Source organism: Drosophila virilis, chromosome 2, assembly GCF_030788295.1.
Source record: "Drosophila virilis strain 15010-1051.87 chromosome 2, Dvir_AGI_RSII-ME, whole genome shotgun sequence".
Classification (NCBI taxonomy): domain Eukaryota; kingdom Metazoa; phylum Arthropoda; class Insecta; order Diptera; family Drosophilidae; genus Drosophila; species Drosophila virilis.
The window spans coordinates 25,315,910-25,331,856 of NC_091544.1; the positions used below are offsets into that span (position 1 = coordinate 25,315,910).

Genomic DNA, 15,947 nt, shown 5'->3' on the forward strand with positions numbered 1-15,947 from the left:
AGCCGCATTAGAATTTCATGTTGCCAGCAAATTGAGGCGCATCTCCGTGAATGAGCAACCATAAATTGCGCCCTGATTGACACGACTCGATTTGGTTGCCCCGAAATGAGCTTGAATGTTATGATAAATGAATACCCAAGCCTGATATTTGCCAATGGTATGTCCCAAGATCGTCTAGTCTGAAATTATAAAACTATGCGCAGTTTGCAAGCCGTGTGCTTATAAGACATGAAGACATCTGTGACCCCATAAGACATATTTATTTTGAATCAGCATCAATGAATTTTTAATCTCAGAGTTCTATAATTCAGTAGTTTCTTGAGGTTTATAGTAAGCAGATCAATTTTCTATTCAAATATTAATATCATCTCTGTTATCCAAATTCGTAAGCAACAGACTAAAACCGCATTTTGATTTGATTATTGACTGATTATAGTCTAAATTCAAAATTACCTTTTTTGATTAAAAAAATTGGTTCAGTTCAGGCGAAACACTCCCAGACAATAGGAAATCAAAAATATTTATATAAAAAAAAACTTCCCAACACTGTCACTAGAAATACGAAATGTTTAAGTAAGTCTGTTGAGCATTTATTAGGCTGGCCTCGGACGTTACCACACAGCATGGATTTGCGTTATAATGTGGGCCGAGTGCAGACCGCATTTACACGCGAATCACGGCACCATCATCAACACAACCACCATCAGGGGCCAGGAAGCCCGGGATCTGGATCAGCAGCAGAAGCAGGACATGCCGAAACGGTGGAAACAAGGAACGCCCAAGGATGTGGACATGGGGGTCACGGCGGCTCGATGATCTTCCATTGTAGCGACAGGGAGACGATACTTTTCAAGTTCTGGACCACAGATTCCACGACATCGATTGTGCTCTCCTGCCTGGTCGTCTTTATTATGGCCATTCTATACGAGGCGCTGAAATGTTATCGGGAATGGCTGAAAAAGTGCAACAAGAAGCGTCTGGAGGGCGGTGAAAATCGTCCCCGCTCAATATTGACACAATTAAGCAGCATACCTTCGACACCCATTTCCGAGGCGGCTTTATCAATGGCCGAGCAGTTTCCACCTCCTCTGCCGGTCGCAGCGCCAACGGCACCGGAAAATTCGCGTGCCGGCCCTGCAGCGCCCTGGCTATCACCAATGCATTGGTATCAAACGTTGTTGCATATGATCCAGGTGACAATTTCATTTCTGTTGATGCTCATCTTTATGACCTTCAACGTCTGGCTCTGCATAGCCGTTGTCCTCGGCGCCGGAGTCGGCTATTATATATTTTTCGCGCGCAGCGAGAATGTTTCCGATCACTGCAATTAAGCTAACACTCTGTTCACCTTTCCTGTGCTTCCCATGTGCCCCTCTTTGTGTTGTCTGTGCTTTGTGCTAATGTATTTTTCTAATTAAACCTAGTTATAAAAATATCAGAACAAAAGTGGCTGCCAGCCGCCCAGCCTAATTGTTCATTTTTATGGCTAATAAAACAATGACTGCATCTACCAAAAGATAAAAGCAACAGTAAAAACAACATCTGCAAATTGGACAAAAAGTCTGCCCTAGCGGCCAAACGGGCGTATACGCAATCTAAGGTAAATAGAAGGACGCGGCACTAAACGACACCGGCCATTTCCTGCTATCCTGCTAATTACATAAGTAGAGCTCGAGCAGCATCTGTTTCTCTGCTCTGGCAGTGGCAGTGTATAGTCGAATTCGTTCAATTTATAAGCGCATTATCTTTGTTTTTGTGCGGTGTATCTTTAGCTTTATGGCCGTTTTACGAGCACGCCCACATACATACATAAGTAGAAAGTGGATCTGTTTGTGTCTGCCGTTTTCATAATGCCGCAATTATGAGGGTGATAAACCTTTGGCCTGGTTTACCTGCGCGCTTTCAGTGGCCATTTATCGGCGTTGGCCAACATTCAATTAATATTTTAATAAGCTGCCTTTATGCCAGTTGCCATGCGGATAACGCAATTTGGCTTTAATACGCCATGTTGCACATGAAAGCATCATCGAGTGCAATCCCCGCAACAATCGCAGTCGGAACGCAACTCAAACTGAGCCAAGCCGAATTCAGCTTTAATTATTTAAACACATGTAGACTCGTACTTATATGACGGCGTGTGTGTGCGTGCAGGCCGTAAAACTTGACCCATGCAGCTGGCCGTGCAGTGCCCAGAGCCAAAACGGAAGCGGAAATGCGTTCATGCATAGCAATTTGACTCGTCATCGAGGACGGCTGACGGACATTGTTCTTATCGAGCCACACTAATGAGCCTACACATACGCATACAGCTCTCTAAGACGATTATGAACCATTGCGATAATGAATTATGACTGTTTACTGAATGCGAAACATGACTGTTTTGCGAGAGCGTAGTTAACTGTATCCGCAGGCTGAGCTTGTAAGTTAATTATGTTCCATTTAAGGATGAAAATGCCTTGCCTAACGTGAATATGGTCTAACTTGCGTTAACTTTAACTTTTTAACAAACAAAAAATACGTCGCTTAGACTGCGTTTTCTTTATAAATCCCTCGAATGAGTAATTAGGAAAACTATTAAATATTTTTTGCTTTCCATTAGATCGCCCTCAAACTCGATTTCAAGTATCTTTGCAAAAACAATTCAATGTACAAAAGGTCAGGGTCAAGTTTGATCTACCTTAGCCCCAAATTTTAATACCTGGACTAAAGACATCGATTCCAACTTTTGTTTTATTGGACTCCAAACTCATTTTTAAAGATAGTAACTTAAAACATGCACGGGCGGCAAATGAACAGAAAATTAAGCAATATTTAAGTCCAGCTGTTAGGAACTCATAACCCATGGAACTAGACATCAAAATTGCATAAAAATCAGACTGCAATAACTGAAGATATTAAGAAACGCATTTTCTCATAGGATGGATTTAAGGAAAGATGAAGCGGAAAATGGGCAGTTAGCAGCGTGCATGTTTTTGTGCATGCATGTATACTCTCTAGCCGTGCAGTCCGGAAATAAAAAAAATAAAATATGAATATCAAGTTCGAATCATGGTTAAGTTAAGTCAAACAGTGGGCGTATGGCATTTATATATTACCATGTAAATAATAATGTCGTCAGTTTATTTTGTGCTTTATTTGGGTTTAAATACAATAACAAATTATATTATTTTGTTTCACATTTTAGTCCTGCCCCGATTAATAATTGGCGTGGTATTACAGAACTGCACATCGTTCAAGTGGGCGGGCATGTAGGCGTAATATGTGGCACTAGTTTGTGTACTTTGGTGGGTATCCATGGCCGCATGAAACACTCGGCCCATCTCTAAGAAGGATACCACAAAATGTTTTGTATATTGGTCCCAAAATTTTTTCATATTAGGACGATTCGCATTATGCGCTACAAAGCCCCCGGCTGTAACCTTGGACTTCAATGGCTCTCGGTTTGGAGTCCGCACAATGCCATGGGCCAAGATAGCTACTAGATTATCCATGAGGTGTTTGGCCTCATTGAAGCTACGCTTGCGGTCCGCTTGGCTGTAACGTTTACCATAGCGTGCACAGATCCATTCGAGAAGCATTGGTACGCAATGCACATCCGGCAGGGTAGGCAGTACGAACCGTCGATCCTGGGCCACGCGCTGCAGCCCTATGCGCAGCATATCCTTCATGAGCACATGATCATCCGCATCGAAGAAATCTCTACCAAAGTTAATGCGCTTTCCCGGCTCACTGACTTCTGTTTCGGCCTGCGACTTCGCGTATATGTCCTGAAATAGGTCGGTGCCCTCCTTGAAGATGCGCTTGGCTGTGCGATTCACAAGAGTATCTATTGAGCCACACTTACGACCATTTAACACCGCATTCAGGTAGTTCGCATCATTGTCCAGAGCTTTGATAAACTCTACCTTCAGTCGCAACTCCTGGTCGTCCAGCAATCGGTCCTGGTAGGGTGCAAAGAGCTTCTGATAGTCGAACCTGTAGGGCCGAGCATCCGGGCCCAGCTCAAAGTAATTGCTCTGACTGGTACACTGACATGGAGAAGGCTCCTGGGTCTGAGCCCTGTCCTCCTCCATGTTAGTGTCACCCAGTTGCAGGCTGGATCTTTCGCTCTGCCTGGGATCTTGCTTCTCCGGCAATCTTGCATCTCCGTCGTAAACTCGAAAGCTTTGCTCATTTTGACGCTTCTTTAATCCAACTTTCTTCGGGCTGTTGTCTCGGCAGTTGTGCGGCAAGGTTACACCGCTGTCGGACATATTGAAACCTACAACTGTATCACCAAGCCCACAGGAGGTGTCATCCATCCAATCGGCTTCGTTGTTGCCAAGGTATATGAAGCCTGGATCATTCGGATCTTCAATTAGCCCCTTTCTATTCGAGCCAACGTGCGCTTTCATGGCCATTTCATGGAACTGCGCCCGATACCGTTCCGTCATGCGATCCAGTTCGTTCAGTGTGCGCTGGCGGGTGAGCTCTCGCTGCTGGTGGTCAATATTTAGGAATTGTTCGTAACGCTGCTTTTTAATCCTCTCCAGATTTGAGTGCAGCGACTGCTCCATTTTCCCGATCAGCTTGTGCTGCAAGTTCATGGGTTTCAACTGTCTCTGACCCGACTGGGACGAGGGCAGGTTGGACAGAATCTGGTCAATCTCATTATAAAGCACAGATCTGGCAATGCGTTCACCATCGCTGCGGTTCAAGTCACCAAACCAACGTGACGTGATGGTGTAACGTACCAAATCCGGTTGCACAGTGGGAAACCGAGCCGGTCGTTTCGATGCATGGGCTATCAAGCGCTGCTGGCGGGGATTGGGCAGCACCGGCTGCTGAAAATAGGGTAACTTGTGGACTGATTTTGGATGAGGCTGCTGCGGCAACAGCTCCTTGGACTGTTTCTTCATGGACTTAATTCTCTGACTGTTTTTAAGTCTGAAACGACGGTCCGCGGCCTGGGCACGTTTCTGTCGCACTGCCGCCGAGTCATGCGGCAGTGGCAGCACACGGTCCAGCTCGTGAAGCGTCGGAAATAGATCTAGCCAAAATATGGCGGACATAATGATTTGCTCGTTGAACTGATATATGACCTTTTGATTCTCCGACTTGTAGAACATTTCCATGAGGAACCACAGAAAGGCCACATCGTTGCCCCGGCTCATCATCAAGAGTAGACGTAGGCCCCTCCTAGGCGGCCGCGGATATACGCCCAAGTGGCACAGCTGATGATGTGCCCGATGGGCGCTACCCTGCAAAATATCGTCGCCCAAGGCGCGCTTCAACCCATGTGCAGCAGCCAACTGGTTATCGGAGAGTCCACGATACCACAACGGCTGCAGGCTTCTTTTCATAGCGTTCTGTCCGATGCGATCACGTATAAGTCGATGAATATGCAGCACTTGCTGCATAGTTTGCGCATCGTCCGTTAACCCCATTTCGCTTGGATGCCAATTCAATATCACTCAATCAGTTAAACCTTTAAAGGAATCTAATTCAAAACACAGAATTTTAAAGTGCTGTCACAATTGATCAAAATGAAATAACAAACTGTATACGAACCAGGTCGGATCTTATTGGCAATGGCCTGCAGCAGCAATTCCAAAGAAGAGCACTAAATCAGGTATGTGTTATGTGTTAAGAATCTATTTAAGATATCCATTTCTATTTCAATATACTCATGACTAGATATGTCTAGGATTTCGTATGGTCGAAGGGTCTACCTTCTAAATTTAATGCTTAATTAGGAATAACTATATTTGTTTGAAAAGAGACATACATACTTGGTGGAAGATGAAATACCCTTAAATATAGTCAACTGTAGCTATAAGAAATATGAGTCCAACATAGCTTAAGTTTTGGGCATATGAGAGGAGCACCATTAAGCACGATATTTTCATTTTGTATTCTTCCTCAAAGTGTGCTTCATCTTCTTCTTACGAGGGCTTAATATCTTTCAATTGGTCCTTGTGCCATATTCGCAAACGTTTTTCCCATACCATTATTTATGTTTTCAGTTAAGAAAATCGAAATAAAGATGCCCACAAGAAAGGTAAAAGTTGTTATGGAACCCAACTCAAAGTAAGGCCCAACCAACAAATATTTTTAGACTCTACTCTTTTAATGGGCCTCTGCTTCTTGTGTGTGTGCGCGTGTGTCTGAGTGTGTCTGCTTGCTCTAGTATTTGTGACAATTTACTGGTGCTTTGCAGCCCGCAGAAGTACACCATTAATTTATTAGCAAACCAAATAGGCGACAACAATCAGGACTCAGACTCAGCAATTTGTTTGCAGGACACGCGCAGGACACACGTGTCGCCCCCGATATGTGTATATACGTATGTGTGTGTGTACAGCTTTGTTTTGTCAGGAACTGCCTGTGGTTATTTCTGGGCTGCTTGAGATTTGGTGCGTTGCTTTTGGGTCGAGAGCGTGAGTTTACAATTATCTGGGCTTAAAACGAGGACCAATAGCTAGCCAATAATTTATGACTTTCTATATTCTGCTGTCAATTAAATGCTTTGGAAAATGACAGCATTACCATTCGCAAATATCACGAGTAGCCCCATCAGGCGGCCCGAATGATTTATGCACCGCGTGGCTGACAGTTTTTGGACAACATTCATATATATCTGCGTATAGCCCGGCTCCACCCGCATCCTATTTTGTTCTCCTGTAGTCTGTGTGTGAAGTGCTTTTGCTAGTTTCCGTTTTCCCGTCACTTTCTGCCTACGCACGACACGTGGCCAACGCCTGAAGAGCTGCTTATGTTAATGACCCGAGCCCAAGCCCGTACCCCAACTCCAATCCGCATCTCCATCCGAGTCTGGACCCGGCTTATAGCCCACGCTCTACTAATGGGACAATTGGCATGTGTTTCTGCCCATTTTCATGTGTTTTGCCTTTGCCGGTGACGCGGCGCCGGGTGTGAGATCTTAATAATAGATACGCCCGTTCGCATTGTCAGGTAAACTTTATCGCAGTCAACATATATTAAGGAAATTCAAGTGGAACACAGCCTTTTCTGTGCGGCACGCTTCAGGCATGTTTAATTTTTTGTGCTTCGTCCCCTAAAGTTTTTGCAGCTTTTCTGTATGATGTGTGGCCAGGAGCGTCAGTTCAGTTTTACTGCAGTTTTTACATCCTTTTATCGGTTATTAATGTCATGCCATAAAAATGAGCAAAATATAAAAACAAATCAACCTGGTTTTGTTTGTCGAACTTCGGTTGACGATAAAAACAAAGAATCCAGCTTATGGATACGCAAATACACTAACGAACCTTGCTCACAATTGGCGTATTAATTAAATTCTATATATTTTATCTTTTAGTTTGTTGATAAAGTCGGTCTATTAATGCTAAGCGTATATGAAGTATAGAATGAGTATTTATTCATTTTAAAAATTTTTTTTTTACTGCTAGAGACAATTTCAATGACATAAAAAGTGCTAACAAATATTTTCAAATGTTGAATAGCAGAGACTCTAACCAACTGAAATAATTAAATACTTATTATGTTTTTTTTTTTTTTATTGTGTTTAAAATTAGTCTCTTAAAATGTATATTTATTAACTAGCAATGACAACCCTCAATGACACTAAAAGTTCTGCAAACTTGTTTTATCTTTTGAAAGCAGCGCTTTGAAAATTTGCCTAACAAATTCTTATTTAATACAAATTTGTTTCTAGTAGAGTCGAAGCTAGAGATTGAGCCAGCATATGCTCAGTTTTGAAATTATATTCCAATTCGAAAATCTTATAGTATGTGAAAACAATAATCTAATTTAATATTATTTAATTTGTATGAAAATCAAATTTTAGGCCCATATTTACATATCAATCATATCAACTACAATTAATTGTTACATCAAGCATTTATTTTTGTCTTGTAAATTTATTTTAATATTAATATGAATTTGTATACCTTTCCTGATTTATATATGTACATTTCTTACAATTTTAATTTTTCCTCTAAAGCTAAAGCACTTTCCAACTGATTAGTTTTTCCCATACTTATACCAGCTTCAAAGGCCCTTCATCTCTTTCACTCTAAGGCACGATTGAAGTGCTGCCAACTCTTATTTTAATCGCATACGAGTGCTTTACACTTACGAGCTAAACTGTTAAGCTCTTTTCAGTGCTGACAACTCTTAAAACCGAAATGTTAAAATGTTGCCACCGCTCTGCAATTCTGAGTGTGCTCTTATAACAAAGTGAAGCACATCACTTTTTGCGCAATTTTAATTAAAAATACCAGCGGTAAAAAAGTGTTTGGAAATGAACATCATATCATATATTGTTTTTTAATGCCTGACCGCACAGACGAATGCGACGGGGCTGAAAGGCACCAGCAATGAACATAAATATATATGACCAAGGTGGAAGGCGAAAGTGACTCACGGTCTGACTGATGGACAGATCTGTCCACCTACTTACTTGGGTCACCCTGTGCCGCAGTTACTAAACTGCTCTGATGAACTCTTGTTGTTGTTGTAGTTTTTGGTGTGCTTCAGTTATCCTGTCTGGTAGTTTGCGCCTGAACGCCTCCGTTTGTTTTCCTTAACGATTCGCGCTCCACTGACTCAGCAACATTGAAGCATTCAAAAGCCGAGTGCGCGTTCCTTTTGATAGCTAGAATAGGTTATGGTTTATGGTTTACCCATAGGCGCTGGCTGTCTGGATTTGCATTGACTTTTGGGCCAACTAAATATGGGAAATGCCGCAATCCAAGCTTATGCAAAAACAGCGCCTTGTGCCAAGGCGTTTTCATCAGCGTTTTTATAGCACCACGTGCGACCATGCAGCGAGCCCGGATTATAAAATACACGTATCTATAAGCACTTTGAGCTGGGCCAACAGTTGAGCCTGCAACTGTTGCTTGACAATTTAAACACACGCACACGCACCCACACACTTATACTAAAAGTAAAATCATGTTGCCATTTCCAGAACCACGTTCCATATTGTTTAGCTGCATCTTTCGTTCATACCTTTACCCCTTGGCGAAATTTAACGAGCTCCTAACTTTATGTTTGCTTGTCATGTACACATTTTGTTTTTATTGGAGACCCACCAACTCGTTGCCTCCCACAAGCCCGAATGCCTTGTTTAAGTGAAACATTTTTTAAAGCCAGCTTGGAGGCGTGCTCGCTGCGCACAGACACACGCGCCATTCAACAGTTTTCGGTTAACGCTAATGCAAAAAAAAATTAAAGAAAAAATATAGCACTACAAAAACAAAAAACATCCGAAATTTTGGTGAATTTTAACAAAAAAATAAAAGAACAAAAAAAGAAAACTTACTCTATACTTATTCATATCAGCTTTATTGTTATAATTATGTCAGTATTAATCAATTTTATTTAAATTTCCATAAATCTTTTAAATTCAGACTAATATCTTTTTATAATATACAATGGTATACATAATATAGACTGGACTGGAACTACGTGAAAAGTTAAAAATCTGGCCGACTTCCATTTTTGATTACATTAATGTCATCTGATGAACTTCTTTTCTGATTAGAGGAACGGATATCCTCATGTCAACTGATCCAATTTTCATTAATGCATACTGCACACGGATGTGTTTGTTGCATTTACTACATTATAAAGCCCATATTAGATTATTAAAAATACCTTATGGTATGTTTACGCACTATGTTTACGCATCGCTCAAAGGTTTTATACTCTTTGTAAGTGTGCACGACAAAAAACACACCAAATATGAATGAGTAATAAGATTGAGATGTTATATATACCATATCCTAAGCCTTGTCAAGCTAATAATAGAAACCCCTAATGGAATCAGCGGAGTCTCTTGCCATGTGTTTCATTTCTCGAGACATAGTTATTGTACTCTTTGTTAGCGTATGGAAAGAACTCCCCAAATACGAATGCGAAAAGGACTGACATGTGCTCTCGAGTTTGCCATTTGTCGTTGTTGTTGTAGTTGTTGTTTTTGTTGACATTGTTTGGTTGGTTGGTTGTTGGCTAAGTACGAGTTTGAGGGGGTCTCCTCGGGCAAATGCAAAAGCCAAATCGAAAGTAAACTTTTTAGCTTGGCTTCTGCTGTTGGGTGAACGCCATTTGCTTATAAATTTAATTTGTCTTAGGCAAAAAGTCTGTCGACTTGTGTTTTGCTTTTGACTTGCGAAGCTCAACATACATTTTTTGCCTAAAATTTATTCTGCATATTTAGTTAATCCGCCAGGTCTGGCAGGAGCCAACTGATAAACTAAGAATTTAAGCGCGCACAGCTAAAGACTATGGCAAAAACCAATTAAAGTCTTTAACACACGCGAATTGCAAGCACTAATTCAGGCGTGGGATGAAATACGTGCTCATAGATGAGAAGCGTATGGAAGTTAAGCGACGTTAATCAAATATTCTCTAGAAATTTGCAAGCAATCTGAGTGTTCACAAGCTAACAAATTGCGGCCAAACAATAATTTGATATATGTATGTAAATACTTACAAGCGAGCTCGTGTAGGCGTGAGACATACATATATGTCTGTAGATGAGTGCAGCTGTGTGAGCACAATGTATGAGTATATTAAACTTACTTTCCACATACCCTCTCCCCCACACTCCTCCCCTTTTCTGTTGCTCCGTCGTTCTGAAGCGTGGGTTTTGTGACTTGCTATTTTATGCGTTATTGAATTTCACTTAACAGCAACTGCGCCCAACTATGCGTGTTTTGGTGTGTGTGTGTGTTAGATTGTGCTTGTGTGGGTGTGTGTTTTGCCCTACTCTTGAGTGCCCAGCACTGTAAAATGCCACTTGAGTTAAGCACAGAGCTTTGGCTGTTTTGTGGCTTAGTTTTTTTTGCTGGCGTCGTTCCTTGTCATTTTTCATACCCTGTAACAAATAGACAAGGAACTTTTATTGCATGTATTTTAAAAGAGTTCTCACTTTCTCTTCCCTCCACTCGCACTTGTGTTAACCTAAGTGATAAATTGTTATTAAATTTTATAACTTTTTGCTATTCTCTTCATTTATTAAAAATTTCAATTATTGAAGCATACTTTTCGGCAAATCTCGCGCTAAAACAGAGCATTGCTGGGTAGTTGACTGCTTCACCGTTTTCGTTTAGCTTTTCGTGCAAAAAGTTATGAACAAATATTTTTGCGCATGTTGCAGAAAAAAAATAAAAAAAAACAAATGTGAAGCATGGCAAATAAAGTTGCCAATCAAAATGTTTCGAGGTGAGAAATAAGCCAAAGTGCTATGAACCTGAACATTTGAATACTTTTTAGTGTTGACTTATCTGTTTTTGTTTTGAACTCTATATACGGAAGCAAAATGTTGCTGTGGAAGTACAAAATTCAACCATTATTCAACATAGCTTTTGAGCAATCGGTTTCAGAATAGTGTGCTGTGCCTTGCCCTGAAATGTTCGCTTAAAAAAGGCACCGTTAGTGCCCATTTTTTAAAAGTATCCAAGTCAACTAGAAGCAAGTTTTATAATTGATTGCATGCGATAGAAACTAATTTTCTATGGAACTTAAGTTGCACAGAGGCGCTATTTATTTGCCTTACCTTTGGTCAGTAAATTGACGGGGAAGTTTGCATTGCAGCTGTGAAAGAAATAGACACAACAACAGCAAAAGAAACAATTGAGGCCCGTGCCTCTAGAGATTTCACTTCCATCAGAGCACACCATTTGCCATCTATTTGCGCGCGGTGTACCCAACAACAAGTTGCAATTGCAGCACCCACACAACAACAAGATGGCGGCAAATCGCATCAGCTCGCAGCAACACGCAACACGCAACACGCAGCACGCACAAAAAGCATACGCAATGTTGGGCCGCATTGACAGCCGCTACTAAGTGACACCACCGGGCCAAAGGGCAACAATTGCCGAGCTAACTGTCTATCACCTTGCCTGCGCACACACACGCACATACTCATCTAATAAAGACTCATACACACACACACACATGCCAGCACATCGAACCTGCGCCAAAAGTTATGCCACATACGCGGCCGGCAGCGACACAAGCTGCGCACTAACTGAAATTAAACATGAAAAATGCAGCAGCTGGCAGCAGGCAGCAGGCAGCAGTTACACTTGTTGTTGCTGCTACTGTGGCAGCTGCACTGCCAATTGGCAGCCTGCAACGGCAACTCGCCGAAAACAACTAAACATGCTTAAGGGGTGGGGGACGCAGCTCTGCACTCAACGGCGCAGGTGAAATTCTGAAATATGCAACGAGCCAAATTTGAAATGCAAACAAAGCTGAAACATTCAACACGCCCCGCAATGGATGCGAGTCCTGGCAATTCGCCACGGGGCGTGGCCTGGCCAGGTGTTCCCGGAATCAGCAGCTAGCCCTAATATTTTTAATCCACATTTGAAGCTGTGCTGGCACTGCGCCAAATATAACAACATGAAATTTAAAAACTTGCGCTGGCTTAGAAATTGAGATTTTTGTTTTAGTTGATGAGTTGTAGATTTTCATTAGTTCAAAATCTATCAACAACGCAGCAGTTTATCAAAGGTCTACACATTCGGATTGAGCCAAAAAATTAATCAAGCTAGTTCGAGTCCATGAGCTGCTGCCAACCCATCTGTGAAATGTATACGTGCCCTCTGCAAATGCGCAAATTTTTGCGAAATAAATGCTTAGGGTTACATATTCAATTCAAATTTTTTCGAATAGTGTTGTTCGAGATGGCTAAATTTGCTCTACACCCAAGTTGCAGTACTTGGCACCTAGTTGAGACTGGGTCAAACCCAATAGTTTGTATTAAAACCAAAATATTATTAAAATAAAAAAATTGCTTGCATTTGGTTTGGCTGTTTTTTAGCAACTCATTTGGCTTAAGTTTGGCTACGCACTTAAAATACATTTAAGCTCTGCTCTCAACCCAGTCTGGGTTAAAAGCAGCTTACGGCATAGGAGAGCACACTGTTCCCAGCTTAAAGAATAATTATGAAAGTGAAATATGTGTTCCTCTGAAAAAAGCAGCAGTTCGAGTGAAAAAAAGAAACATTACAAATGTCAGATATATATGTTAAGTAGTTACCCATTTTTAATATCACCAAAATATTTACCTATTCGATTGTTTGAATATTTTTGTGATGCGTTTAAGAAAAAGCATCCGTGCTTAAAATTCTATTCAAATTTTTTTAAAATAAACTTTATATAATCAAGTATTGTTTTCTATGAACTCTATTGATAAATTTTCCATTTTTCTGCGCACATAAATATGCTATAAAAAACACAATTTGTGAAGGCAGCTGTAATCTTTGAGAAATTGCATTGGAAACGAATTACAGAACCTGACGCTCGGCGACTTAACGAAATCCATTTGCATAGAAGGCAGTCCTAAAAAGAGCTACAGAAACGCTGTGCAAGATTAAATTTAGCGGGCGTAACATTCAAGGATTTCGGACACAATGGATGCATGCAGCTTAACCAGCTGGCAGCAGGCAACTGGCAACTGGCAACTGGCAACTGGCAACAGGCAGCAGGTGTACGAGTACCAGATACGACTAACTCCTTCAATTCAATGTCTGTGTGCTGATGCGCACTTAATAACCACAAAATGCACATTAATGCCCTTTCTATCCATGCTACCCACCACACATATACCTTGACCGTAAGTGTGTGTGTGTGTGTGCGCTTTTGTTACATTTCCGCTGGCCACATTGTTGCATTTGACTCGCTTAATCTGGCCAGTTGTGCGTCCACATTATTGCATTTGTTGTTGTCGACGAATTACCATTATAAATTTGGTTGAAAGTTGCATTAAGCGTCGTGTGAGGGTCATTCAAGTGGCTCATTAGTGGCAACAGCGTCAAGTGGGTCACTTAATTAACTCCAAGGGATCGTTATTGTTGCAGCTGCTAAACTACCGAGCGCATTATATTTCAGGGAATTACATGATATTATCTTAGTCGGTAAATGGTTAAAGTAATGTGGCAAAATGCAAATGGAATTGCGCCATTCGACAGACCATGACTAGCTGATGCCCTAGATAATAAATTCTGTTTAGAAAAGAATGCGGAAATTATTCGACTTACAAATATGCCGTTTGAAATGAAGTCTAAGGCGATGTATTCCATTTATTTCGAGAAACACATTTTTCAAAAAATTCCTAAATTTTTAAAAATGTAGAAAAAATTGTCTAAACAGCAGAAAGCTTTTCTTAATATATGTAAACGTTTTCTAAAACACAAAAATTTGTTCTAATATACAGATTTATATCAATATCATTAACAATATATCAATATCCTTACTAAATGCTGAACGCTGCTCTGTGCTTTTCCTTCTCAGTTCTTCTTCAATTGCCCAATTGCTTCTTCTTAAATAATTCATACATTGCTTATTCGATTCATCAATGCAATATTATTTATGGTACGGCTAACATATATCTAAGTAGTTGATGGAGTTTTTATACCGTTTTTATACCTTTTAATAAATTCATGGTACTTTCTAATTGCATGTTGCTCAACTTTTAATACCCTTTTTGTACCCTTTTTAGTAAAAAGTAAATGGTATAAAAAAATGTGGTGTAGCAGCTGTCATAAACGCTGTCAAAGCGCAAACAGCTCGAATGTCACTAAAAACTAAAAACTTACAACTCCATGCAACTGACGAAGGAAGCATAAAAAGTGGACCAGCTGCTGCTGCCAGAAACTAAAAACAAAATTAGAAAGTAAATGGAAACTCGAATGTAAGCTGTGCAACAATGTACAACGGAAGTTGGAGCTAAGCACGGAAAAAAGCTACTTTATATATATAGCAAGAGACAGAAATAGACAGAGTGCGAGTGGTGGAGGGTTAAGAGATAGAGCATCAGCATGCAAACGTGAAATCAAATATAAAAATATAGAGCATCAGCATGCAAACGTGAAATCAAATATAAAAAAATAAAAAAAACCAAGAGGAAGAGTTGAAAAATGCACAACTTTGTGATATATGATGTACTTATAAAACCCACCTCAAAGTGTAAGAGTAAATGCTAGTATCAACAGACAAAATAAAAGCAACTATGCAAAAGGTGGCAACATCAAAAGGCCAAATGATTTTGTGGCAACCACAAGCCGCATGCACTCATGCCCAGGCAGGAATGCAAAAAATGAAGAGCAAAAAATGGTTGAAGGCAACATGCCAGCAGTTGACGGAATGCAGCCTGGATGCAGCCAAAGGGCCAAAGCGACAAAGCTTCAAAGAGCCTGGGAATTGCTAAGGTAGCACTCACACACACGTACACACATACATGAGCGCTTGTGTGTTTCTGGAACAGAAGCACACAATTGCAAACAGCGCTCGGGAATTGAGAATAGGCCTGAGCTGGCGGTAATTGAAACAGGAACTGGTTAAGGCTTTGACGCTAGTGAAATCTTTCTTGAGAGCCTCTTGAATAAGCTGGCATCAGCCGTTTGACGACAATTAACGCAGCATGCACACACAACGCACTTGGGTGACAGTTAGCACACGTTGCGTATACGTCATGTTGAGCTTTAAGTTTTCGCATGGACAGGCATTAATTTCTTGTTGCTCGCTTACAAATGCTGTTGCTTAATGCATTTCGTTTCAAGTTATTTCGGGCTGTTGCAAAAATAATTTAACACATTCGCAAGACTTCTGTGACACGCTGTGGCAAAGTGGCCCACGCCACAACAATAAAAGCAACAATGTGGCGCACAATGAAATGTCCCCACTCACACACACACACAGACAGAATCACAGTGGTACGTGAGATGGGCACAACAAAAGTGGGCAAGCTGAGAGCATGTTGACCGCCTCCACAGTTGCCCAAGTGTAAACAAGTTTGTGTGGCACGGGCGCAGTAGCTGCTCCTGCCATTCATCTTTGCTACTTCCCATTTGCCCCCAGCTCTCTTATTTGATTTGCTTTGTCGACGTTGCTTGAAATCCCAGCTAAATCGAAAGTAGCTGCTTCCACACATAAAAGGACACATGTCCTTTGGCAAAACGCTTCGC

The 15,947-nt window shown here is 41.1% G+C and overlaps 2 protein-coding genes across 2 annotated transcripts; one reads left to right on the forward strand and one right to left on the reverse strand.

The window, feature by feature from the left end:
- Positions 1 to 361: 361 nt before the first annotated feature.
- On the forward strand, positions 362 to 1,501 carry Ctr1C (Copper transporter 1C). The gene has a single exon (XM_002055900.4). It carries the CDS (start codon positions 624 to 626, stop codon positions 1,329 to 1,331), a length of 708 nt encoding a protein of 235 aa, XP_002055936.1. The 5' UTR covers positions 362 to 623; the 3' UTR covers positions 1,332 to 1,501.
- A 1,613-nt stretch (positions 1,502 to 3,114) lies between these two features.
- LOC6633020 (uncharacterized) lies at positions 3,115 to 5,568 on the reverse strand. Its single transcript, XM_002055901.4, has 2 exons — positions 5,551 to 5,568; positions 3,115 to 5,479 (listed from the first exon to the last, which is right to left on the reverse strand). The coding sequence occupies exon 2, from the start codon at positions 5,424 to 5,426 to the stop codon at positions 3,174 to 3,176; it is 2,253 nt and encodes a 750-aa protein (XP_002055937.1). The 5' UTR covers positions 5,427 to 5,479; positions 5,551 to 5,568; the 3' UTR covers positions 3,115 to 3,173.
- Positions 5,569 to 15,947: the final 10,379 nt, after the last annotated feature.

What these genes read in the sequence shown, in the direction of transcription:
- Ctr1C (XM_002055900.4), top strand. Translation starts at nt 624, where the DNA reads ATGGATTTGCGTTATAATGTGGGCCGAGTGCAGACCGCATTTACACGC.
- LOC6633020 (XM_002055901.4), bottom strand. Translation starts at nt 5,426, where the DNA reads ATGGGGTTAACGGACGATGCGCAAACTATGCAGCAAGTGCTGCATATT.